Source organism: Poecilia reticulata, linkage group LG8 (assembly GCF_000633615.1).
Source record: "Poecilia reticulata strain Guanapo linkage group LG8, Guppy_female_1.0+MT, whole genome shotgun sequence".
Taxonomy (NCBI): domain Eukaryota; kingdom Metazoa; phylum Chordata; class Actinopteri; order Cyprinodontiformes; family Poeciliidae; genus Poecilia; species Poecilia reticulata.
The window spans coordinates 26,760,063-26,785,222 of NC_024338.1; the positions used below are offsets into that span (position 1 = coordinate 26,760,063).

General features: G+C 38.6%; 3 protein-coding genes and 1 long non-coding RNA gene across 8 annotated transcripts in view; 3 read left to right on the forward strand and 1 right to left on the reverse strand.

Moving 5' to 3' along the window:
* ppp1r1b (protein phosphatase 1, regulatory (inhibitor) subunit 1B) overlaps window positions 1-2,523 on the forward strand; it is a 25,357-nt gene extending 22,834 nt beyond the window's left edge. For both annotated transcript variants that reach the window (XM_008417086.2, XM_008417087.2), the window contains exon 5: window positions 650-2,523. In XM_008417086.2, coding sequence (XP_008415308.1) covers window positions 650-792 — 143 coding nt within the window. In that variant the 3' untranslated portion in view covers window positions 793-2,523. The remainder of the gene's footprint in view (window positions 1-649) is intronic.
* The window catches only part of LOC103469425 (uncharacterized), a 13,098-nt gene extending 9,893 nt beyond the window's left edge, over window positions 1-3,205 (reverse strand). Inside the window, exon 1 of the long non-coding RNA XR_534342.2 lies at window positions 3,054-3,205. This is a non-coding gene — a long non-coding RNA (uncharacterized LOC103469425). The remainder of the gene's footprint in view (window positions 1-3,053) is intronic.
* A 140-nt stretch (window positions 3,206-3,345) lies between these two features.
* On the forward strand, window positions 3,346-14,023 carry stard3 (StAR related lipid transfer domain containing 3). Of its 4 annotated transcripts, none has more exons than XM_008417088.2 (15): window positions 3,346-3,472; window positions 6,573-6,794; window positions 6,887-6,964; window positions 7,127-7,204; window positions 7,309-7,362; window positions 7,785-7,905; window positions 7,986-8,081; window positions 8,185-8,240; window positions 8,328-8,420; window positions 9,329-9,391; window positions 10,469-10,564; window positions 10,654-10,733; window positions 10,886-10,990; window positions 11,929-12,022; window positions 12,564-14,023. In XM_008417088.2, exons 1-15 carry the CDS (start codon window positions 3,413-3,415, stop codon window positions 12,702-12,704), a joined length of 1,437 nt encoding a protein of 478 aa, XP_008415310.1. In that variant the 5' UTR covers window positions 3,346-3,412; the 3' UTR covers window positions 12,705-14,023. The 4 variants fall into 4 exon arrangements, with proteins under 4 accessions (XP_008415310.1, XP_008415311.1, XP_008415313.1 ...); XM_008417089.2 differs by having other exon boundaries at window positions 3,347-3,472; window positions 7,788-7,905; XM_008417091.2 differs by lacking the exon at window positions 3,346-3,472 and adding an exon at window positions 3,593-3,929.
* Window positions 14,024-15,585: 1,562 nt separating this feature from the next.
* On the forward strand, window positions 15,586-20,475 carry LOC103469428 (melanoregulin). Its single transcript, XM_008417092.2, has 7 exons — window positions 15,586-16,085; window positions 16,288-16,349; window positions 16,444-16,538; window positions 16,673-16,835; window positions 18,188-18,278; window positions 18,363-18,526; window positions 19,356-20,475. Exons 3-7 carry the CDS (start codon window positions 16,444-16,446, stop codon window positions 19,548-19,550), a joined length of 708 nt encoding a protein of 235 aa, XP_008415314.1. The 5' UTR covers window positions 15,586-16,085; window positions 16,288-16,349; the 3' UTR covers window positions 19,551-20,475.
* The last annotated feature ends 4,685 nt before the right edge of the window (window positions 20,476-25,160 follow it).

A 25,160-nucleotide genomic window follows, 5' to 3' on the forward strand; every position in this document is an offset into this window, starting at 1 on the left:
TAGGTAGGTAGGTAGGTAGGTAGGTAGGTAGGTAGGTAGGTAGGTAGGTAGGTAGGTAGGTAGGTAGGTCGCAACATGAAACGGGGGTAGAGGAGAGGGTAAAGGAGCATTCATGTACCAGATAAAAAGTATAACCTATCTTTGACTTGCACAATGAACAAGTGTTTTATGGGAGGTTAGTTCCTGCATGTGTTGAGGTGTTACCCCCTGCATGATACTGAAAATAAGGAGACTAGGTTCAAATTGGTGTTAAAAGCTCTGTACTTTATCCTGCCTCAAAACCTTGGATGGATTTCTGTGTTTTGGTTGTTTGGTGAGGCATCAGAAAGAATGACTTGCCTATAGAGCCATTCTTCTATGAACCGCCGTTGGTTGCCTTGAAACTGGGTTAAAACAAAATGTAGAAAATTGGACTATTTATTAAAGCTTTTACAGATATTGTGTGCAATAAAGAAACAAAACAGCTGATTGCAAGCAGTTCTGCCAAGTCACAAACATAAAACACCAACAAACACTTGATAGTTTGTAATTAATTGCTTTACCTGAAATAACCCATGGTACACATATAGCTTCTGGCGCACGACGGATAAAAATAAAAGGAAAAAAAAAAGTTCTGTTGCTCTGTTTCATTTTGGTTTTGTCTCTTCAGATCATCAAGACACGGCAACTACTGAGCGGTTTTCCAGCGTGAAAGAGACAACCAAGGAGAAAGAAGCACCACAGGAGGAAGATGAAGAGGAGGAGGATGTAGAAAAGGAGGACAAGATTGAGAACAGTCGGGGGTGTAACTGAGGGGAGAGTGGAGGACATATTTTAGAGAGACGATTTGGTGAAATGGTTTATAATCTGAAGAACTTGTAGAAATGAAGAAGTGGTTAAATTTGTGGAGGCTCACTTGTTGGTGAGATGTGAGAATGATAGAAAATTCCATGTGTGCGTGAATAAGTAAAGCTTTTGTACTATTCACCCTCTAAAGGGTCTGCTGGATTCAAAGTGAACAATCTTATGAGCAGGCGAGGAATGATCTACTGACAGAGCATTGCGCTGACGCCACTTTGGCCCTACTGGCCCGTTTTAATAATGAGCGCGAATGGGCCAAGGTCAGTGTGACCAAACGCTCTGCAAGTGGAAGTCCTCCCTTCACTGTTAATGCTTCAGCTCAGAACTAAACATTATTTTAAAGAGGCTAAAAGGTTGAACAGATAATACAGATTCTTGGGTATAATTTAAGACTCAAAGTAGCTCTTTTATGACCATCTGTGAAAGCACTTGGAGATCTTTAAACATGACATGTGTTCTGCTTCATTTCGAAATCAAGGCTTGCATTGTTCGAATCAGCCCTTAGAGTGTGCTGCCATCTTGTGGTGAACAAAAGCTTGACGAGGTTATGAAGTCCAACCTGCAGCTACCTTTTTCTCTAATTTACTTATAATCAATGATGTATTGATTTTGTCTCTTACAGTTAACTTTAGACCTTTGATTGCTTTGCCTGTAATTATGTCTATATGAAATATTTCAAGGTTATACCATGTTCCCATGAAAGACAAGCAGATTGCTTTTATTATTTTTGAGCTAGATTCTTTATTTTTAATTAAACCAAATCATTCTCAAAAATCTAAAGCATGCTTTTATCTAAAAGGTATCGGTTCAATGAGTGTATGTTTTCTTCATTTCTTTCACTTTGTAGGATTTGGCATTTAAACTTAAAAGGGCAATTCTACCTCTAATTAAAAAAACTTTTAAAAGAAACATCTACTGCCTCCATATTTTAGTTAAAGTTAAATTTCTTATTGTTTATTGGAATAAAATTAAGGTCTCATACAGGTTTTTGTATATTAACTCTTTTATAATGTTATATTTTGGATTGCTCCCACATAATTTTATGCTGTAAGAGCTATTTTTCTAGTCTGAAGTGGAGTTTATGAGCTCAGCTGCCTGTTTTTAAGCATGTGACATGCAGCACCAGGTGCCTAAAACTAGGCATTGTGCTTTTTTTTTTTTGCTTTTTTTTTTTTTTTTGTAAATCAATCAAATGAGCTCTGTACACAAATGTTATTATGGTATTTTACCGTAGATAAAACCATATTTTATTAAACTAAATGTGAAATAAATAAAGTCACAATCAGTCTAATTCAAATTCTTTTTAACCGGTGGTAGTAATGCATGGGAACATTTCCAAATGTACCACAGGGTGATCGCATTGTGCTGTTTGTTCCATCTGGGCTGCTGTTTGTACATAAAACTGAATCTTTTTTTGTTTTGTTTTAACCTCTACCCAAACTGACTGGATGAGCAGTAGGTTGTGTGTGCAGTCATATCTTCGCTTTCTGTGACCCTCCTACTTTTCTTGGCCCAACTTTAAAGAAAAGACAGAAGTAAAAACTTGTAAGAATATATTTTTGCTTATTTTCTCCTCATTTCTCTTTTGTTTTCCACTCTTGTTTCATAATGTGATGTGGTTGTCTTAAAGTGAGCAACTCTATGGTATCAAAATAAAGATGTTTTTTTTTTTCTCATACTTTACTTCGGTCTGTGTTTGGTGTGTGTTTCTTTTGTATCACTCATCTATCACCTTGTTATCTATGCATGAGAAAAATATTGTTTATTTTTTGTTTGTTTTTTTTATCCCAAGAGATAAAACAATTAAAATTTGATAGACCTCTACATCTTTTTAAAATGTAATACAGTATTAAGAGGAACAATCACACAAACTCAAGTTATTATCACTACCTCTGAAAAATACGGGAAAATTTCATTTTCCTCTTGCGAAATCTTGGGACAAATTATGTTCTCTAACGAAACCACTTAAAATATGTAAACAGAATGGACGCTCATATTACAAGAAAATACCGAGATATCTATATTTAATCTTTCACATTACAAGAACCCACTTGCATGTCCCAAGAGAAATTTAAGAATATGTTGCTTCTGATTTCTATGAGTAAGATTAATTTATTTGTTATTGGTAAAACATTCAACAAATTATTTTTAATCAGGGGTGAAATAAGCCGGTAAATTTCGGTACCACCAAAAGATTCTGCGCTGGTACTTACCAGGAAGAGGGGAGAACGGCTGTCTGCTGTAAAGGCCCCATTCAGAACCAGTCACGACTGCACTATGGGTCAGAATTCGCTAGCAATACGCACGTCAACTTCCAAAACATGATGGTTGCTAAGGGGATTGGTGCATTTGATTWAATGAACTGGGACATTTTACGCGAGTGGTGTACAGACATTAAAATACGCCGCTCGCCTTGAGATAAAAAKAACAATAAATCTATCATCATCAACASAGCTTCATATACAAACCGTAAAAACACAATGGAACAGTTTTTAATTCAAACGAAATCAAAAGTTGACAATGCAGAGGACAATTAATTCCTTGGTCAAAAGAAAAATACGGGAAAACGGAGATGAAAAGTTCAAAATCAGAACGCAAAATGCAGAAGATTTGGAGCAAGCTGAAGCCGAGGGTGAGTAGAGCGACCAATCAGGACACTCCATTTGAGTACACTACCACATAATGTGCTAATGCTAATCAGAGTAGACTACCATATGTGGAAGGCTATCTATCTATCTGTGGTACCTATCATGTGACCAGAAAAACCAATACTGACTTTGAGAGTTTGATTGAACTGCAGAAAGCTAATATCGATGATTCATACGGCAAGAATTCAAAACTACTTTCACCCCTATTTATAAAAAATGTACTTCTTGTCAAAACAACTAAAACCGCCTGTGCAGTCAGCGTGTTGAAATCTGAGTCTTTGATATTTGTCACTTGACTCACCATTTGCCGGAGAAGTGTAGTGACGCATCTTGGTGCAACAGTTCATCTTTGGTAACTCCGGAAGACTCGCTAGCCGATGATGTTGTGCTAAATCAAGTGAGTTTACCGCTTTAAATTTCCCACATGAGCCTTTTCTAAAGGTATGTTTAAGTTAACAGTGTCTATTATATCTGTGATAGTATTTGCTATAGTTGCCTCATGGAAATATATTATGATTATTTTACATTTGAAGTTGTTACCTGGTAAAACTTGTTCGGAAAAAGGTTTGTGAAGCTAACAGGGGGAAAGCTAGCGCCAGTGAGTGTCAGTAAGATAAATATACATTGTTTTGTGCATGTTTAATTAATTTACTCTGGGTTTAGCTCGATAACCTGGCAATTTCCCTTATTTGTTTCGCACTAGTAGCCAGTTTGCTAACACACACAGTTGGTTATTTGTTTTTAGCTTCGAGTAACGACTCGTCAGTCATGGGATTTCACACCAAATATAACCCGAACTTCTTGTGATGTAAACAGTTTTCGCTGTAGTTGGAGAGTCCTGGGCTTATTTATCAATCCCAGGGCAAAGGGTCTTTAGAAATGGCTGCAGAGATAATTAGAAAGCACTCGGGTCTGAATGTTTGTCGGTTCATTGGCCTAACAAGCAGGCTGTTATGCTGCTACAACTCTACAAATACCTGATGTCACAGAGTAACCATTCTTATTTAAAAAAAAATGATTCAGCACAATGACATCCTTCCCGTGAGTGATTTGAAATCACAAGCTGTCTGTCATGAACACTGAAGCGCATAAATAAATTGGCTTAATCGCAATGCAAGTTCAGCTAAAACAATTTATGAGGCCAGTTGGAGACCAAAGTAATATTTAATGGTTCAGTGAATATTTTATGTTAAGTAGACCATGTTTAACTCAACCAAAAAACAATGGTCGAAATGAAACAATTTCGTTGCAAATTAAATGATGGCGTAGATGTTTTTAGTAGCAGTTGTGTGYATGYTTCAGGTTAAATTTATCATAAGCAACAGATGAGCCAAAGAAGAGGAAGTCTGGTAGTGTGTAAACAGAGGACGCATTTGTGGGAAGCATGATCAGGTGGATGGCAAAAGCACAATGAAAGCAATTGTTAACTTCATAAGCCAAAGTAATTGGTCCCATCTTTTAATATCACTTCTCCTGGTTGTATGAAAAAAAAAGCATAATACCTAGAAGACTTCTTCACTTGGTAATTTATTTACCACTTATTCTTGGAAGTCATCAATTAGGCTCAAAATTATTGAACATTTTGAAGTCCTGCCAGACTTAAGATTTAAAATGATCTTTCAGTTTGACCAAACACTTTCCTCTGACTGCAATTAAAGTCATGGTTTAGGACAGAACCAGCCACAGTCCTGACTTAAATTTCACAACGTGTGGAACTAAAGGTTAATGTAGTTCCAAGCTCAAACATTGCGAGTGCAAAAACATTAATTGTCAGAAATGCAAGTGGGGATTTACAAACATTAGAATGACAACAAACACTTTTTTTTATTGATTATTGGAAACGGCATAAATCATTTTAGACAAAACTTGCGGAAACTCATGGAGTGTAAATCTAGGGTGATGGAGAGTCGGCTGCATTCATCGAAACCATTTGTTTAATTTATATCCATCTCCTTTACGACTACTAGGGCGTGGACACATAGCTACGTTGTTTTCAAGCCTCACAACATGTTTCTTAAAGCACCCAGCTGTTTACCTGTTAGTCCAGCTCTGGGTATCTTCTTTCCTGCCTTTGTTTAGCTTCCCTTGCGGCTTCGGACAGTAATGTATAATCCTTCGCTCATGCTTGTCAGTATGATTCACATCTAACGCATCAGTAAAAAAAAAAAAAAAAGCATTATGAAGAAACAAAAAACATATACAAGTTGCTCTGGACTCTACAGGTGTTTCACACCAGCCTTGTTTAGTCCGTTTTAATGGAATTCTAGTTTGCCTAGCGTTTCCCCACCCTAGTCCTCAAGGCTCACTGCCCTGCATGTTTTGGGTATTTCCTTGTTTCAGTCCAGCTGATTCAATCAATGACTGATTAACAGGCGTTTGCTGAATTAAGCACATTAAAGCAGGGAAGCCAAACATGTAGGACAGTGTGCCTTGACGACCAGGGTTGGGAAACACTGGCCTAGAAAGTTTGTTTGTTTGGGGTTGTGTAAATGCACAATCGAACTGTGATACGTACAGAAAAGTTAACTCTGGTCTGACTAAAAGACTAGATTGCTTTGATTGAAATTAACATATGAAAATGCCAGAGACAGTTCCAAAAGCAGGAAGTGGACTATAGCGCAGGGCATTCTGGGTAAATGCATCCAAAATGAACGCTTGGATCTAGCGCTGGTCGGGGAAGAGGCTTGTGGTTTTTACCCAAAGACACAAAMAACACCTAAAGTCAGACGCCATTCCATTTGTTTACTTTTCGTGAATAAGGAAGTTTTGCTCAGTGTCTTCTTCAGAGGTTTTTGTGTCGTTTCCTTCAGTGATTTCTGGTGCAGCGCCACCACAGGCGAACGAGTGAACGGGTTGCTCAAAGGGTTTGGTTCGTTTCTTAGTGTGAACGCAAACTGCAGCAGCTAAAAACGTAACAATTGTACATTTGGTGCCCAAATCGAGTCTACCGGACTATCAGTTGTGGAAACACCTGAAGTCACAGGACCACCCAAACTGAGAAAAAACAGTGTGGCTTATAGTCTGGAAAATACGGTACTTTGATGTGACTATTTTTATTAATTTATTTTTCCCATTATTTTGCAGAGGAGAAAAATCACTTCGGGAAAAGAGATGCAGGACGAGGGCAGCCTCCCTGCCATTGGCTCCCTGAACGCCTCCTACTCCACGTCGCTGACCCTCCCTTCCTCGTACCTCCTGCTTCCACCGGTGGCGCGCAAAGCTGTCTCTGATGTCCGGCGCACCTTCTGTCTCTTTGTGACCTTTGACCTCCTCTTCATCACACTTCTGTGGATTATAGAGCTAAATGTAAATGCGTGTTTATTCATAGGCATGTTTTAAGATACAAAACTCTCTCAAATCAATTGTTCAGTAACCGCTTGGTCACCTCTGTCCTTCAGGTTCCCGGTCCGATTTTGGATAATCTAGCAGATCAGGTCATCAGATATAAATTCAAGTCTTCCTTCTTTGACATAGTCGTAAGTGCCCAATACTTATTGCTTTGGTGTGACTCTAAAATTTGTGATCTTGACTTTTTTTGGGGACCTTGGATGTATATTTCCTCCAGTTGAAAGCGTTTGCAAAGTTTAGCACTTGGTGACATCATTTGCTTCCCCTCCTCTTCTTCTTCTTCACGTCAGCTCCTTGCCGTGTTTCGTTTCCTCTGTCTACAAATTGGCTATGCAGCGTTTCTGTTGAAACACTGGTGGGTTGTCGCGGTAAGTCAGCTCAGACACAGCAAAGCACAAAGTTATTCAAATTCAAGTGAAAGTCTCCCAACTTATCTGCTGGACATGAATAAGAGCTCAGTTATTTCCTGCAGATTTCAACTCTGGTGACCAGCGTCTTCCTCGTGGTGAAGGTCATTGTGTCTGAAGTGAGTGCCTTCCTGTTGCTGCACGTTCACAGTTCGGTTTGAGCTGCACACGCTCGTCAGCTGAAACCTTTTCAGCTTTTTCACTTCTGCTTTTTGAAATTCTCAGCTTATGTTCGCATAGGCTTCATCGAGCCAACATCCTTATCTACTCCATCAATCTAAAGCACCAAGCCCTTTTCCCAAATAGATGAAGCATAATAAACCTCTCATCTTGAGCTGTAAGGACTTGCCTACATATGCATAATAAAAGTGAAACTATACCCCTCTTTCTTTCTTTCTTTCTTTCTTTCTTTCTGTCTTTCTTTCTTTCTTTCTTTCTTTCTTTCTTTGTTTCTTTATTTCTTTCTTTGTTTCTTTCTTTCTTTGTTTCTTTCTTTCTTTGTTTCTTTCTTTCTTTCTTTCTTTCTTCTCATTGTGCTCAGCAGCTCTTGTCGAAAAACGCCTTTGGTTATGTTTTACCCATCACCTCGTTTGTGGTGGCGTGGTTGGAAACCTGGTTCCTTGACTTCAAGGTTCTCACTCAGGAAGCCGAAAATGACCGAGGTGAGAGAAAAGAGACGAGTGCAAACGCACCTCAACAGAAATTTAGGTCCTCTTTAACTGATTTCCTCCTCTGACTTCAGCTTACGTAGCGGCAGCGAACGCTGACAGAGGTCCTATGCTCTACCCCCGCCCTTTTTCTGACGGACAGTTCTACTCTCCACCAGAATCCATTGCAGGTGATGGTCTTATAATATTCGCCATTCATCTTCTGTGTATTTGTGTCTCTTTCCTAATTTCTGCAAGCAGTCTTTTCTTTTTTACTGATCTTTTTATCTGAAGATTCAGAGGAGTTTCTGGATGAGGACGGTCTCAGGAGCAGACCGGCCACCTCACAGGTACCTGCATCAGCGCCTGCTGACTGTTTTTTAATATAATGATCCTCCTCCTCTCGTTAATTTCTCCATGTCTGGATCTGACTGCAGGAGAAGGAGTACATCAAGCAGGGTCAAGATGCCATGACTGTGATGGAAAATATCCTCGCCCAGGAGGAGCACTGGAAGCTTGAGAAAACCAGCGTAAGGACTTCTCTCCGGTTCTTCCCTCAAGCCGTTATTTCTGGAAATCAATTCAATCTTTTATGAACGTACTGGTCAATTAATCCAAATAAAACATATATTAAAAAAAAATTATTATTTTTTCAATATCAGAATCATTTATGAGAGATTTTCATTCACCTCATTGTTAGTGGTATCGGGTAATGTAGTAAAGCTTGATGGAGCCAGTTTACTAGCTTTTCAAACCGAAAGAGAAACCCACTTCCTGTCTTGCAGCATTTTCTGGAAGTGATGAGTTGACATTATTTAAAGCTCAGATTTGTTTTCCCCATTCTGAATTTGAAATGTTCTTCACAGTCTCTTAAATATGGGAAAAGTGAAATTTAATTTGTATTGAAAAGTGATTTTTTTTTTTACATTCTCTAAAAGGTCAAATTTTAATTTATTCATAAAATGGTTTTATTAAACTATCATTTTTAGTTAGATCACTTTCCTTTGGTTTGTCACAGCAAAACTTAATTTCATGTTAACCGTTTCACACTAATTTTGCCTAGTTTTGTCCATTTTCTCGTTTAACAAACAAGCTGCAATTTGTTATACTTTGACTTGAGTAAATCTTAAAAGTTTTTATTTAATGTATATATTTATGTATCTTCGTCTCATGGATTTTGAAATAGAACTAGTCTAACTTTTTCCAGATACTCCAACAGTAGTGAAATGACTCTTTCCCACTCTGCCAAACCATAAACCAATGCAAGTGTGGTGTCATTTTAAAATCCATGTAAAAAAATAAAAAATAGAAAAAAGATAGAGCCAGGTTGATGTTTTGTACTCGAATGAGAAGAATGTCACCAAAAAAAAAAGATAAAATATAGAATTGTTTGGATTCAAGTAAAATCTGATGCTGACAGGATTTTGTGTTTTGACAGGAGACGGGAGACAGTGTCTACAGTCTGGAAACTATCAGCTACGGAAAGATTTTTATTCTGAAGGTACTGAAAACAGGAAACATTGTGCTTCATTGTCATGCAAAAAAAAAAACAACAACCACCAATCACATCTGACCTTGTCTTGTGTTTTTGCTCTTGAAAGGAGCTATGCAAGTTAAGACTTTTTGTCCCCGACTTTTTTATATTGCTGAATCGCTATTTACAAATCATTCAAGCATAAACATCAGATTATATTATTTCTTTTTGTGATTTCTACAGTGATATCTTAAAGCTAATGTCAGATAAAAGTGCTAATTGTTCAGATGAGTTAACAGTAGATCAGACATCTTACTATTGCTGCCTTTTGTGAATTCACCAAAAATCCAATAAAATGGAATTAAAAAGATTTCTTATTGTATAATTGGAAGGGACTCCTTAGTTAATGCATCTACATCAGATATGACATGAAATAAAATGGCTATACATCGTTTGTGGTAATGGTTGGAATGAGTTAAGGGGAACCTTTAGTACCACGAGTTGTTTCACTTCTGCTTCTACATCAAAATGTAAACTATTGTTCGTCTTTGTTTCTTATGTTTTGAAAGATTTCCTTCTAGTTTACACGTCCTTCATAAAACGAATAGGCCAGTTGTGATTCATTTTTGTTTCGTATTTGAAGAGTTTATTTTTGGGATCTAAAATAAGGTGATATCTTAAATGCAAAGGTGAAAGGGGTTGGTGGAGATTTCCCTCGCTTATTGGGAAAGATTATAAATCGGGCTGTAACAGTTAATCGAATTATTCGAGTTCCTTGATTACTAAAATCCCTCGACGATTTATTAAAGTATATTTTAGTATTTAATCCACTGAGTTCCAACCGGATAAGTGTTTTTGTTCCCCAGCGCTCTCACTTCCCTCAATGAGCTGCTGGTGAATGCTAAGTGCTATTAGCATAACATTGGGTTGCCAAATGGTTTTTTTTTTTGTTTTGTTTTGTTTTGACCCAGCATTAAGTCTGGTTTGGTCATAAAATAATCTCCTGAAGCATGGTGTAGTTTGGTCTTCTTTTTGGTTTTTCTCTGCATTTTTTTAATCTTCTACTTTATTCCTCAGATTTTGTGTCTTATTTCGTTCGCTCAGGCCTTCATGCAGTGTCCCGCAGAGTTCGTCTATCAGGAGACAATATTGCAACCAGAGAAAGTACCTGAGTGGACCAGAACAGTTACTTCCTGCAAGGTGATGCACCTCTTTGTCAGCTCAAACATTTTCCATTGAGACGCTTTGCGAAACTAAAACTTAATACTGTGCTGTACTTTTGGCCTCAGATCCTCCAGAGAATTGACGACAACACTATGGTGACACATGACATTGCTGGTAGCGTAGGGGGAGGCATCGTGGCTTCCAGGTACATCAGCACAGCGAAGATCTGGCTTCCTTAGATCTTACTTTTTTCCTTCTGAAAGGATTTGTTTGTGACTTTGTTTCAAATTTCTTGTCTGAAACAAAGTAAGTTGATTTTATTCATTTCTGTTGTTTTTTTTTTTTTATCCCTTTAAGGGACTATGTCACTGTTAGACGAATCGAACGCAGACAGAACTCTTACTTCAGTACTGGCGTATCAACCAACCACGATGCCAGACCGCCAACTGATCGCTATGTCAGGTCAGTTCATGCCTTCACCTGGACTTCTGTCATCACTGAAGTAAACCAGAACTTGTTTTCAATGAGTAATTGTTTTAAAGTGATCCAGTTGAACATGTTGACCTAAATACGATGCCATTTTCCTATAAACTAAAACATTGCTGTTTGTGAAAACTCATAATTACTTTAGAAATATACATCTTTTGTTATATTTTTCACTCATGGAGGTCGCCATTTTTTCACTGATGGGTTGATGACGTCATTAGGTCCTTTCTGTACTGGAATCTGCAGAGTAAGCACAGGAAGGCTAACTTTACCTGAATTGTTGTTTATTGTATTGCGTTTGACTGGTGTAATTTTAGATAAATACACCAGCCTGTTGGCTGTAATTTAAAAAGGAAAAAAAAAAAAGTCAGGCGAATCTGGATAATTTCTCCTATGGCCAACTCTGTCCTCTTCCTGCGTTTGGTCCTCCTCATCATCGTCTCTTGTGATTTCAATTAAAATTTCAACTTAAAAAGGCTTAACGTTACTTATCACCGTTTTGGCTGGAGGAGCCAGGCAGTTGGACCAATTTGACGTCATTTACCCAGAATGCATTGCAGAGTGAACAACATGGCGACATTTGTGTGACAATATTTTATTAAAATTTACAAAAACGAAATAACCTGCATTATTATTACTGTGTTGTTTTTACATCTAAGATATATATTTTCTAAATAAAGTCTATTTTTATAACTAATCATGGGTCCCTTTAAGGGGTAGGATTATACAAGTGTTCACTTCCTCCTGCTCCTTTTCAAACAAAAAAGTAGTGGTAAACAAATAATCTTGTTCTTGGTTATATATGCACATATTTTTTCTGACCTACTAATAAAACCTTGTTTGAAATGAATAAATCAAAATCAATTTGTAACTTTTTTTTTTACTTCCTGGTTGCTTTTTATTGGTTGTTGTAGGGGAGAAAATCGCCCTGGAGGATTTGTGGTTCTGAAGTGCATCAGTAACCCGGCTGTCTGCACATTAATCTGGATCCTCAACACAGATTTTAAGGTGAACACAGAAATCTTTGTCTTTTTTTTTTTTTTTGTGCATTTAAATAGGGTTGCAGTCCTTCAGTAGAACCAACTCCCTCTTCTTCATCACTTGATCTTGCTTCTTCCTCCAAAACTGCAGACTTGTYGCTCACATCTTTGCTGGAACTGCTCATAACTTCCACTGTTTGCATACTTAATTGTTTACGCTTTGATTTTCCCTCATTACGTTGGAGCCAGTTACTACTGATGAAAAATGYGACACTCACAATGCCATGGAATGTATAGTAGTCTGTGAAAAATACTTATTAAAGTCTTTTGTGTACACAGAAAGAGAGCGCAGCAGTCAATCTTTTCAAATCAGTTGGTTGTAAGTTGTTTTATTGTGTCAGTGGCACTTTAAGGACTTCCTCATAAAGCCTGAAGAATTACTGCTCATTTTAAGGTTTATAAGGAAGTTTGGCAACATGTAGGTAAATTTCAAGGCAGAAATCTTTGACAGAACAGTCTTTGTAAATATGTTCAGTCAAACATCTAACCTTCAGTTGTTCCTTTTTCAGGGCCACCTGCCCCGCTATCTCATCCACCAGGCCCTACCTACCGGCATGTTTGACTATGTGGGCCAGTTACGGGAACGCATCGCTGACGTTAATCCCTACCTTCGCCAACAGCTTGTTCCAACTACTGGACTCCTGTTTTAAACCTGAGGAGTGGCAGCGTCGTCCTGTGGAGCTCCTGAGCTGAAGGGATGCGCGGCCAGCTGCCATGACTGAACTGACTTTACCTCTAAGCATAGGAGGCCATATTTCAGATCAAACAGAGTAATTTGGACGGAACAAATGATTATCCTCAAACTATTTTTTGACTGTTACTCTGACTCCCACTAGGACATGGGATTTGTTCTGAGTTGAGGTGGGGCTTTCATGATTAGAGAATCTGTGAGAACTGCTGTCACAGAACAGAAGCAGCTCAAAACCTATTGTTGTTTTTTAATTTGCTGCGTGTTTTTTTTTTTTTTTCTGCACCTTCTTTATATCTTCCTGCCCACATGTAACAGCCATATTCTTATTATTTTAAAAATTACTGTGATAGATGGAAGAGGATGCGCTACTTCCTGCTCACCGCTAGGGGGCGACATGACCGATGTAGATTGGGAAAAAGGCTCAGTTTTCTGCAGTACAACAGTAAAATCTGTTGTTCCAGGGTTTTTAACCAGTTTTCTGTGATTTCCACAGTGATATCTTAAAGCTAATTTCAGATCAAAGCGACGTTTGTTCAGGCGATCTAAAAGTAGATCAGACATCTTACTACCGCTGTCTTTTGTGCCAATCACCTCATGTGGCCTTGTTGGGGGCAGAACAATGAGCTGGAGTAAACATGATTTACAAGTAAATTGAAGTTACAATTTACTTCGTCATGCGTGTGAGAAATGGATCAAACTTTTAATTTCTTTACATAATGAAGCAAAACTCAGCTTGTGGCACCATGCTCCTCAAAAATCATCATGGTTCAAAGGTAATTGTCCTGAAATGTGGGTAAAACGCTGTGCTTTTTTTTTTTTTTTTACAGAAACTTCAGTTATTTTTCCTAAAGGAACAAATTTGTGGATTTGACTTTGAGGAATTTTGTTTTTGGAAGCTGCAGTTAATATGGGTGAAAAAAGAGCTGTGCAAGACGTCTGAAATAATTGGATAATAAAATTACTCAGATGTATTTGTTCTGACTTTTAAAGCTTCCAACAGAAGGAATTTCAAGTGAAGAAAAAAATGTAAACAATTGTGCCTTCATTGCAGTAACATAATATACTGGGCTTATTGCTTTTTGTTYGTTCAAACCTGTATATTTTCTGCTCCAATGACGGTCTGTTGATGCACGAAAAGCCTGCTCGGAGCGCTTAYGTTTACTTATTTCAATATTAGTTTGCAGATCACTTTGTAATTCATTTTAATATCAAACATGTTAATTCAAACCCATCACTACTGACCAATTGTTTTTACTGAATAAAAACATCTACACCTATCTTGAGATTTCTCTTTTTTCACGAATACATTGAGACCAATGTTTTGTTTTTCTTTCTACTTTTAGTAACAAAACAGCACAAATGTTTGATAAATTTCAGGTCATAAACAGCTTTCATAAAGCGTTGTTTTTCCAGTTACGGATGATTTTTCATTAATTTCTTTGCCAACAAAGCTCTTGGTTGTGAGATTTTTTTTGGTGTAGTTTTTCATGCTTAACTCTGTTACTTTGCAGAGGTTTGATGGTGATAAAGTTAGTGAAATGTAATAACAGAAAATATTTAAAGGGCTTTGGGTTTTTGCACTTCTGGTTCCACCACATTTTTTTATGGTTATTCCACCGCTCTGATTTTATTTTCTCTTGGTGTCTTTCAGAATATTATGGGGGGGTTTTCAGTGTTTTGTTGTTTAAATCAACATGTTGAAAATCCCAGTGATTACATTTTATGATAACGTCCAGTTCTATCAAACATATCCCTCTAACCACCATACAAGGGCATTTGGAAGAGAAACTGGCCCGCAGCATCACATATTAGGTTTAGAGTGAGAATCATGTGCTCTTCCAGTTTGTTTCACACGAGGCATACCGTGCTACCAAAATATGTTACCATTATCTGAGCTTCCAGATAACTTTGTGCATTGCTCTGCCATTTCCACAAAGCTCCTCCTTAAAGCCGTGCTCCTTCAGAATAGCGGGAGCAGCAATTAGCAAACACCTGGTGGAACCGCACATCTGCTGAGCTTATCATGCAAACTACATCTCAGTCCAATGCTCAGAAGAAACGTTGCAAACGGGATAATAGAGGAACATTTTTGCTATGCCGTGCTGAAGATGAAGTGTCGTAAATTGTAGGTGCTTCTTAACCTTCCCGCAGTCTTGGTGCGATGCTCAGGAAGAGAACAGCAGATGTCACGGTCGGACAACAGTGAAAACAGGGAAGTGATGGGGGGGAGGGGTGTCCATCAACCTGTCAGTTCCCGAAACCACAAAAACAAAGACTTGTAAAAGATCACGCAAGGTTCACTGGGTGTCGTCGTAGGACTGCAGGAGGATTAAATTGACGACGACCCAATTTCAAAGTGTCAAATTGTGAAGTCAAGTATTTATTAGGTTGTGTTTGATATGTACAGCACTTTTATAACAACTGAAGGTAACATACCTGCTTGAATGTCGTATGAAATGGTACTATGTGCCTGGAAAATAACTAATAAATAAAAATATCTCCAAGCTCAGTGATAATATTGGCTCTTTAATTGTAAAATGAAAGAGTGATCTTTGATCAGCTGAAAATTGACGCGCATACTAAAACAAAATCATCATTTATTTCCATATTATTGCTCTATTATTGGTCTTTGAAATATAGAAATTGTATTATGTTTGATCTAAATATAGAATCACTTCATATCAATGGACTTGGTCTTATTGAGAAGTACAGTATTTATCTGTTTACGTATTGAAACAGTGACACCTTGCGACTGAGTCCTCATGCATTGCAGCTTTATGGTTACATTTCAACCAACAGTAGCAAATGAGGCTAGGTTTCAGGAGTTAATCCCACATGCTACCATTTCAGGTTGGATCTCAATATTCACTGTACCTTTGTTGAAATCGGCTTCAAGGATAAAGAAGAAATGAAAACAGTTGTAAAGTTTCGCTGCCCTTTTGAATAATTATTTACAGTCTATGGAACTGCGAGCAATAAAATTATACCTTGAATCTATACCACCGTGGTAGATTTCACAAAGTGTGTACAATTAGTCCTACCGCTGTAGAAAAGAGATGTGTTGTCCTCAGGGGGGCAAGAACAGAATTCATAGGACAGGACACGAAGCAGCTCACATGATAGTGCTGTGACTGTCTTCTGAGGTTATGGGTGTGTGAATGTTTTTTTTTTCCTTATCGATGAGAGCAAAAGCCCCTTTAGTGCTCTTGTTGTGCTCTATGCGAGTCTGATAAGAAACACCAGTCGTCGGGATGCCATCTCCCTGAGCTTTTCCAGACAAATATCTTGAGCCACTGTGGAGCCGAGGCGAGATCGTGGAAAATGGGAGGCTGAAAATCAGGTAGAGATAGAATTTAAGTTATTATTTTCAATGTCTTTGAATTTACTGTCTGTTTTACATCTGAGGAATGAGTCATATTTGCAAGATTCACTAACGTGGACAATATAAATGTTGTTTTTCTGTTACCCAATGTTTTTGTTTTGTTTTCTGAAATATTGAGTCATTTTTGTAAAAATAAAAAGAAACAAAAACATTTCTTCAGAGCATCCACCGGGGATTCGGAGCTGCAGGAGTGCCACTAGTTGTTTTGAAGGAGCGAAGAAGGTACAGCGTTTTTTAACGAAGGTCAAACAAAACCTCCATCTGGACTTTGTGGCATTGTGCAGCCCTGCAACCAGTTCACCCTTGTTCCTTTTAGATGGGTTCAGCTTTCAAGAGGTTCTGCAAGCAGTTCTGCTGCTGCTGCTGTGCCGAAGACGAGGACGAAGAGGAGGAAAAGCAACCTCTCGTAACGTAAGAGCGATTTAAAAAGAGAGAAATCATTTTCCGCTCCTGCAGATCTTAAAACCGTTTGATTGATGCTGAAAGGAACCGTGGAATCTTTCTTACTGCCAGTGAATGAGTTTTGCTGTGTCTCAACAACACAGTCCAGATCCACTGGATTATTTTACTCGTGAAGTCCAGAAGAGACGAGACGAGGAGACCAACCTGTGGAGTGAACCCGGAGACGCCAGCCACTCGGAGAGAGCTGATGACCGGACGCTTTACACCCTGCTTCAGGCCAGGAATAAAACCCGCATTGGATCCACGGTATGTAGAGGAATCGAAAAAGAAACAAACAAACAAAAAAAAAACACTAACAAATAAAAACAACTGATGTATGTTTTATATGTTAAATAAAGGCAGTGCTGTAAAAGCTTTTGCCAGCTTACACATATCTTGTTTTTGTCACACTTATATGCTTCAAACACATTTTAATCTTAGAGAAAGTCTGAGTAAATAAAAATAGGTTTCACATTATGTTTTCCTTTGTTAAAGTGAAACAATTTATACAAACTACTTAAGTCTATGTGAAAAGATTATTTTCCTCCTTTTTAAGCCATGAATTAAACTGWAAGTCACCGTCCACACCCAGAATCAATACATTTCTTACACAGAACCTGTCAAACAATATGAAGTAGGTAGTTTTTACAAAAACATATATATATTTTTACATATTAAAATAATCACTATGGCCTGACAGTTTAATATCAGAAAGACAATCTGTGAAAAAAAAAACAACTCCTGAGGTTCCTCCCAGTGGTCCTACTGCCATCTGCAGAAATACACTGCAGGAACAACCAATCAGGTGTGGGGGGGAAGGCCCCGGCAGTGTCAATCAGGCTCATGTTGTTCAAGCTCAAGATTTGATGCACTAATGATGGAGAAACAACCTAATGTTAGAAGAAAACTGCCAATTGTGTTGCGTTCACTGCAGGTGATAGGRGGAGGAGCTGTGGGAGGGTCGCAGTGCATCAGAGAGCAAAGGGGAGAAATCTGTAAAGTGTGATTGATCACATTTTGAGGCCAAGTCTCAGAACTCCATGCTACAGCTTTAACGATCTCAAAGAGCAAAACCTTCTAAAGAAATTCAAGAACACGTTACAAGCAAAATCACTGACATCTATCGAGGAGTGGCTACCTACCAACATCCCTTCAAGGTTCCTTAAAGAACTTATGCAATCGGACACAGCAGAACCGACAACAACATCTAACGTCCCGAAGGCCTCACATCCTTACAGGCAAGCATGGTAGTGGTAGTGTGATGCCCTGGAGCTGGACGAAAACATGGATTCTGCTCTGTAGTAGAAACCTCTGAAGGTGAAAGTCTGACTAAGTCTGTCTCTGTTTGTGCAACAGGACAAAGAAACAAAGCAGACCAGCAAAGGTTACAGAGCAGCCCACTTCTTTAATCATGTATAAAACTCATCACTAGTTATTGCAAATGTTTTATGTCACAAATTGAAAATTTCTATTTGTAACTACTCGGGTTGTCTTTGATATTAACATTTGTTTGAAAAACTTAAGTGTGACAGAAGAGCAAAAAAGCACACATCTTTAAAGTGGTAGTAACATTTTTATATTTCTTTCAAAAATATCTCCTTTTTCACCCTGTCTTGCAGGGCTATCGTCGCCTGAGTGTGGACATCGAAGCCATGAGAGACACACGGAGAGAAGTCAGAGACAAATGGAAAACTATCCTGGAGAACCTTGGTAAAACTAAATGATACACATATGAGGAACACCATTAGCAGAACACAGCTGCCTTTGTTGAGGTTGTTTATCTTTTTGTTCCAGGTTTTATGGCCGAGGCCGACTCACTGCTGACAGTATCTGCTGGTGCCTCAGCTGACCGCATGCGTAATGCCCCGGCAGCACGTGCCATGCTGCACACGTTGCACACAGAGACGTCCATCTTCTGCTCCAAGGAGGCCCCACCAGAAAGATATCTGTTCATCATTGTGAGAGAAGGCCCAAAATACAACTTTGCACTTCTGCAGCAAAACCAGGGGGTCCAAACTGTTCATTTCTGCTCATCTTTGACGAACAAAAATTAAATCACGCAAGCTAAAATCATTTTATTTTAAAAACAATCGAGTTTTTAAAATAAAAATGAAGGATAGGTGAGAATTATTTCTAGATTGGCTAATCCGTATCAGCCAATTTAGCATCTCAATTTAGCTGGTTAGCTTTAGCATCTCAAAGTATTGTACCTTTGTAATAGAGCTTGAATCCAAAAATCACCTTATTGCTTTGAGTAGGCACTATTTTATACATTTCAAAACTTTTAATTTTGGGCTTATTGAACAGAAGCTGATTATCTTTTCAAACAGGTGATGGATATAGGATATGATGCACCACCAGTAATTTTCCTGTGTGAAATGGATTCTGAGAATGGAAAAGATAAAGCACCTCTGGTCATACTAATTGTGTAAAATGCAAAAAAAAAAAAACATTAATGTGATTGACCTGAATGTTATTTTATTAATTTCTACATTTTTCTATTGGGAGTTGGAATTACAAGATCAATCAGGAAGATCACTGGTACACAGTTTTTAAGACTGGAAATAGTTTAAGCTGGCAGTGGTTCGCTTTGGTCTTGGCCTCTCATTACCTTCAGCCTGAGTTATCAACTTCCTGTTAGACATTACCTTCTCATAAACATTTAACAGAAATTCTCTAATGGATTTTTGAGCTGTTCCTTTAAAATTGAAAACATAACAAATTATATGATATACTTGTTGCAAGTGGCAGCTTATAGTTCACCTTTCTCTGTCTTCACCTCTGCAGGATCGCCTCCTTTACCTCGACATCGGTGAAGATTTCTTGGCCAAGGCGAGGCGGTTTTACCCTCCGAAGGACGACTCTGACGAGGAGATGCCGGGCCTGGCCATAAACCTGCCGCTGCTGCTGGCCAGGGTCGAGGCCATGAACGGACGTGGCAATGACGACGATGAAGAGGACGACAGTGAAAAAGATGATTAAAAACTGATCCAATGAGGTCTGCTGGCTTGCAGTGATGACAGACAGCCGCCAGGGGGCAGTAGCCATCAATCTTGATTACCTTCAGGCGGCTGAAGCCTCGATATGAGTTTTTGCTGCTGCAGGCTGAATATCTTCTTCTTCTTCTGCCCTAACTTCAAGGGTTAAATCATTTCTGTTTTCTTTCTTCCAAATGACTGTTTAAATGTTTTGAAATTTAAGCAGTGAACAAAATCCTTAAGTTTCACTTTAATAGCGCTTATTTAGCCGAGCTGCATGACGGGGCAGCGTCACTTTCTTCCTGAAAAATTACCGATGCGCAACGAAGGCAAAGATGTGATGACAGAAAAAGTGGAGGAGATGATGGGAGAAAAAAATGTGAAAGACGTGGCGCCAATAAGAAAGATTGATTACAGAATTTCAGAAACGTTAAATATAATTCGCTGTGAGAGTGTTTTTCTCCCTTCCGCCGAGTTTAAAGCGTGTTCATTGTTCACTTGCTGAGAACCTTCAGGGTAGCAATGATTTTTTTCAGCACAGCCCCTTTGTCTTTTGTCCTGTGATTATCAGCACTTCCAGTCAATCACATGATTCGTGCAAACACTGGATAAACAGTCTAGCTATCTAATGTCACCGTTTAAAAAAAATAAAAAAATTAACATGGATTATTTCTGTTTATTTGATCAGCACTTGTTTGAAGTCTGCATTTGGTTTCAGATTAAATTGGAAAAAGAAGATGAAAATTGCGTAATCAGTAGTGTATGTTGAACGGTTTGAAGTGATTATGTGTGCGACCGAGACGGCCTTCAGGTGATGTGTGTGGGAAGGTATTTTTCCTTCCAACAAGCTATGGAAAATGTGAAAAACATCTAAGCAGATGTATAAGTGTGTGTGTTTGTTCATGATTGAATAAAAGTTTCTGCCTGAAGTCTCTTGTTTGTGCAGAATCACATGTTAGTGTGTTGGCCTAACTTTAGACTTTAGTCTAAAATGATGAACAGTTTTGCCTCGAGGGGCATGACAATACCGCCATTCACACGCCTGGAACATTTTCACATTTTACCACTTTAGAACCACAAGCATCAACAAGTTTTATTAAGATTTTATGCCATAGACCAACACAGAATAGTGCAGGCTCTAAAACCCTTCTTCAATCCACTTGAATCAGATACCTCTAAATAAAACCAAGCAGTCTTTCCGTGTTTAATTTCAGCCTCAGATGTTTTGAGAGACAATTTGCAAAACTCACTGACAATCCCAACAACATGGGGAATTGTCAAAAGGTGCAAGAGGTATAAGCACTTTTTGAAAAGCTTTACTTTGAATTTGAAACGTTGGGTTTCTTGCAGCCGCACGTGGCCCCTGCTGTTGTCTTCTCTTGGCCGGTTCTGTTCTGCCCTGATCCGGTGTTGTCTGTCTGACATGTGGCCGTCCCTCTGGGGTCCGGCTGAGTTGCAATCTGCATGGCGACGATAGTGTTTTTGTTAATCAGCTGCTTGATGTTACATAAGAGGGACACTCCGGAGAAGGCATCTGTTTGATCACAGCGGCAGCCKGATGGCCACTGATAGAAAGCTGGAGCGATTGGGAGGAGGGATCAGTGTGAAGTTAACTTTCCACAGAGTTATCTTTCCATTAGCCCAGCACTTTGTGTCAGGGTATGGAGGCTGGTGGCTGTCCTCCCAAACTCATTCCTCGGTCACAACAACATCCAACGTGCTCTCACAGTATTTTGCCCGGGCCTGAGCTTGTTCCTCACTCCCACTCTCTGTCCCCGTCGGTGACGGCTCATTTGAATGTCACTTCGCAGAAGCCGTGGCAGCGATGTTACACAACACAAAGTTCTCCCTCGCTGAGCCCAGACTGCTGTGGATGCAGGGGGCGAGGATCTTTGGGGACGGGGTGGGGGAGGGGCGGTTGACGGCTGTGACGGGTTTTACTTTGTTTTCGCTCACCTTTACAGAGACTCTACGGCGCTTGTTTCATTAGCGTTGGATGACTCATACAAGAGAGACAAAGGCCATCCGATGTCCTGCRGATTTAGCCTGAGGACATTCACCAAAAATAAGAAGCACAAATGAACAGTCTGTCTTTGCCTGGCACTTTTGAAAATTTCTGCTCTTAGATGACTTACATCATCAGTCTCAAAAGTTTGTAGATACAGTTGGCTGGTTTTGTGACATTTTGTATGAAACGTACACTTAGCTGAGTTTTTAAAGCTTAACATTGGCATTTTATTCTACTGTGGACTTCAGATTTGACAAATGTTTCCAGAATACATGGACAGAAAACAAATGTATTTTATGACAAACGTAAAGTACAGCTAGAGGAACCTCAGATAAAATATTGTTTATGCGCATTTGGATTTCTAAATATTAACTCTTAACATCTTGCAGCCAGGTTGTGTGCAGAGAAGCATCATGGATGCTATTTAAACTATGACAAGAGAAGAGTAATCCACAATCAATAGTTTAAAAAAGCCTATAGGTTCATAAGACCTAACATAGCAGATTTTCCTCAATCTGCAATCAAATCTTTTCACTTAAATCTCATTGTTTGTACTAACATGTCTTTTAAAACCAGACGGACCTGCTGATACTTGTCCAAACACATTTGCAGGTGGAACAAAAAATGTTTTCTCCCGAATCTTAGGGGAAAAATTCAGTTTGGAAATGGGCCTGAATCTTGAACAATGCATCTGATTAAGGGGTCTTCATGGATGAAAGCTTTTCAACACATCCCGCCTTGAAGAAAACCAGGAGAGGAGCAAGAACTTGCTGGAAGGATCACATTTTTTCTTCTGGTTTGAGCCCTCCTTCGGTTATACCAGTCACAGAAGAGTCTTGCTGATGAGAAGGGCTGTGGGATTTTCCCTCCTGGTTCTGTTACCTCCATGACCCGACCTCAGATAAGTGGACGAAAATAAATCTACACATGAGAAGATGAATCAATTGAACCGTTCCAACAGTATTTGAACTGAATTCCAACAAAAGATGTTGAGACAGCCATACTAAACACAGAACTACTTACTTTATGGAAGATGAAAAAAATGTAATTTAAAGAAGAAACTTTTGGAAATGTGTTTTTTTTTCAGAACTTTTTATCCTTATCAATTTTACAAAAGAAAAGAAGACAGAAAGAGAGTACTCAGGTTAGTAACATTTGTTTCAAGCCACTGTCATTTCATCTAATTTTCTAAGAATTATCAGATGAGCTTATAACATGTTGTCACTTTCTCACATTAGATAATTTCATGCTTTAGTTTTGTTTTAGATGCTGCCATAAACTCTGCAGCAGAGCTAACATTGTTTATCTGTGTTAGTCACTTGTTGTTGCCCTTCACTCTGGATATTTTTAAAAGGTGGCGACAAAGGGTCACGAGGGTTTGGGGCAATAGATCAGGGCTTGTGGTTGAAGCAGAAAAGGAGAAGGGTAGGTTAAAGGGGCTTTAGGGGTCGGAGGTCATGAGGGGTTTGGTAACAGTTGTCGTCTGTAAGTCTTTAAAATTCAGATGGGACCTATAGATGAACTATAGATGAATGCAGTCCTGTTATTTTTCCACACCACTTTGCTGTGCAAGCAAGAAATGCATTTAGGTACAAACACGCCGTTGGAAATCTGAGATTGTTGTGATTTGACTGGATCACAACTACGGTATCAATACATTTCCAAGGGCAATTGTATTTGTATACATGAAAGCTTTCAGCTACCAGTTCATTCACAAATCAGTTCATTTTCGCAAACCTATTAATTACTCCAAGTATTGTGTTATAAGCCAAATTTGCAGACAAACATAAGTGAGATGTTACTATAATCATAAACTAGACATGTATGGCTTGATTGGTCCCTTTCTGAGTATGTAGAAACTGCGTTGTGTAGACTTTAGTAAATGAGAGACTGAGTATACCAACCTTTTTACACTATCACTGTGTTTTAAGTTTTTTCTTTTTTTCTTTTTTTACAAAAATAAGTCATTTGTAACATTTTTCTCCTCTCAGGGATCATGTAATAATTTGCAATCATCAAAGTAATCAAATCAAAACCATCCTTCGCTACTCTGACAATATAATTGCCACCTTGACTAAAAATAATCACCTGGAGAGCTTCATTGATAGGAGGAATTATGATTTATATCAGAAAATCTAGAAGAACAATTCCCAGCCACAAATTCATGAATTTAAGCACCAAGACAGTTTTGTTATAAAGTCAGTCAATAATCTAGGAAACGCCCAAAAATTGATCTGAAAGGTTTGGAAGAAAAAATTAAATGTTTCAATGGCCTAATCAAAGTCTGGATGCAAATTTAATTGAAATGCTACACCTAACCTGAAAATGTTGCTCAGAAAATGTTGTTTTTTAATCATTATTTATGTCATATTTTAATGTGTTTGTTAAATATATTTTTCATCATTTGCTGATTCTGTTTCTCTCTGTCACTATTTTATTTTTCTGAATTTGTATTGTTTTAATTGATCTTGTTCTGACTAGAGATAAGAAGGCACATGATTTATATTAATAACATAAAAACTGTAAGGACTATAAAGTCCTGTGAAGTTAGAGCTGACCAAAAACTCATGTGAAATGTTCAAATATTCTTCAGTATGTCTGTCACTTAACACACTGCTGTGTTCAAAGGAAAGCAAGCAACAACATTTATTATTATCTTCATGCTTAGATATTTAAATGCTAATTCACTATCTGCACATAAATAGCAGAGGTTCACTTTTGCTTATAAGGTTTAAATCAAAGCAACTAAAGATTTCTGTCGCCGCAGTAAAATATACGATGTCCACATGGAATAACCTTGTTTGGAGGCTTACCAGGTTTCCAAAATGTCAAGCATGTTGGAGTGCTGTTACGACTGAAGATACGACCCCAGGGGGATTCCCCAGTGTTTTGCACACATGGTGTCAGCTTGCAAAGAAGTTGCAAAGAGACAGGTGAAATAATAAAAACTAAAATGGGGCTCGCTTTCAACTGCGACATTAATTCTTCAAAGCACTGCCATCGAATAAGATGAATTTATACAAACTGCAGYAAAACTTTTGCTATTTTAAGGTCCTAAAAGTCTAAAACTTGGGGGGGAATCCATATTAAATCTATTGCTAATTGATTGATTGACACCAACATTTATTATTATGATGAGCATGCTTGATGCTGTGTGTGTAATAAGTGATACCTGCAGTGGGATGAGCTCAGAGCCACATGCGAGTGAATGAGTCAGACTCTGGTAGTAACCTCACACCGGCAGATGACTGTCAGAGGTGAGTCGCGGTAGATATATRTGTGTGTATTTCACAGCCTGTAACCTGAGTTCGCAACAGCTTATGTGGTTCTCTGTCACCGTGGTAATGAATCACAGGCGGAGGAGCTTTCGCTGACATCCAACGAGGTGGCGAGGGGGCTCTGTTGATATGAAGCCCAGTTGTTGCATAAGATCCTTATGAACTCTATTATGAGGATAAACAAGAAGAATATGCACCTGAAACCTTTCTTTTCTTAATCAACCAATTTTCAACTGACACGACCAAAATATTTTTCAGAAACATCTGCGTCACTGWTACTGTCCCCRAGGACAGAAGTTTGTTCAACCTCTGTCTATATTTTCCTCTC

Excerpts from the sequence above, each read along its gene's own strand:
- stard3 (XM_008417088.2), top strand. The coding sequence starts at position 3,413 with ATGAAAAGTTCAAAATCAGAACGCAAAATGCAGAAGATTTGGAGCAAG. Across the intron at positions 3,473-6,572 it reads GGAGCAAGCTGAAGCCGAGG|AGGAGAAAAATCACTTCGGG; the intron begins GTGAGTAGAGCG and ends ATTATTTTGCAG. Across the intron at positions 6,795-6,886 it reads TGTGGATTATAGAGCTAAAT|GTTCCCGGTCCGATTTTGGA; the intron begins GTAAATGCGTGT and ends TCTGTCCTTCAG.
- LOC103469428 (XM_008417092.2), top strand. The coding sequence starts at position 16,444 with ATGGGTTCAGCTTTCAAGAGGTTCTGCAAGCAGTTCTGCTGCTGCTGC. Across the intron at positions 18,279-18,362 it reads AACTATCCTGGAGAACCTTG|GTTTTATGGCCGAGGCCGAC; the intron begins GTAAAACTAAAT and ends TTTTTGTTCCAG. Across the intron at positions 18,527-19,355 it reads AAAGATATCTGTTCATCATT|GATCGCCTCCTTTACCTCGA; the intron begins GTGAGAGAAGGC and ends TCACCTCTGCAG.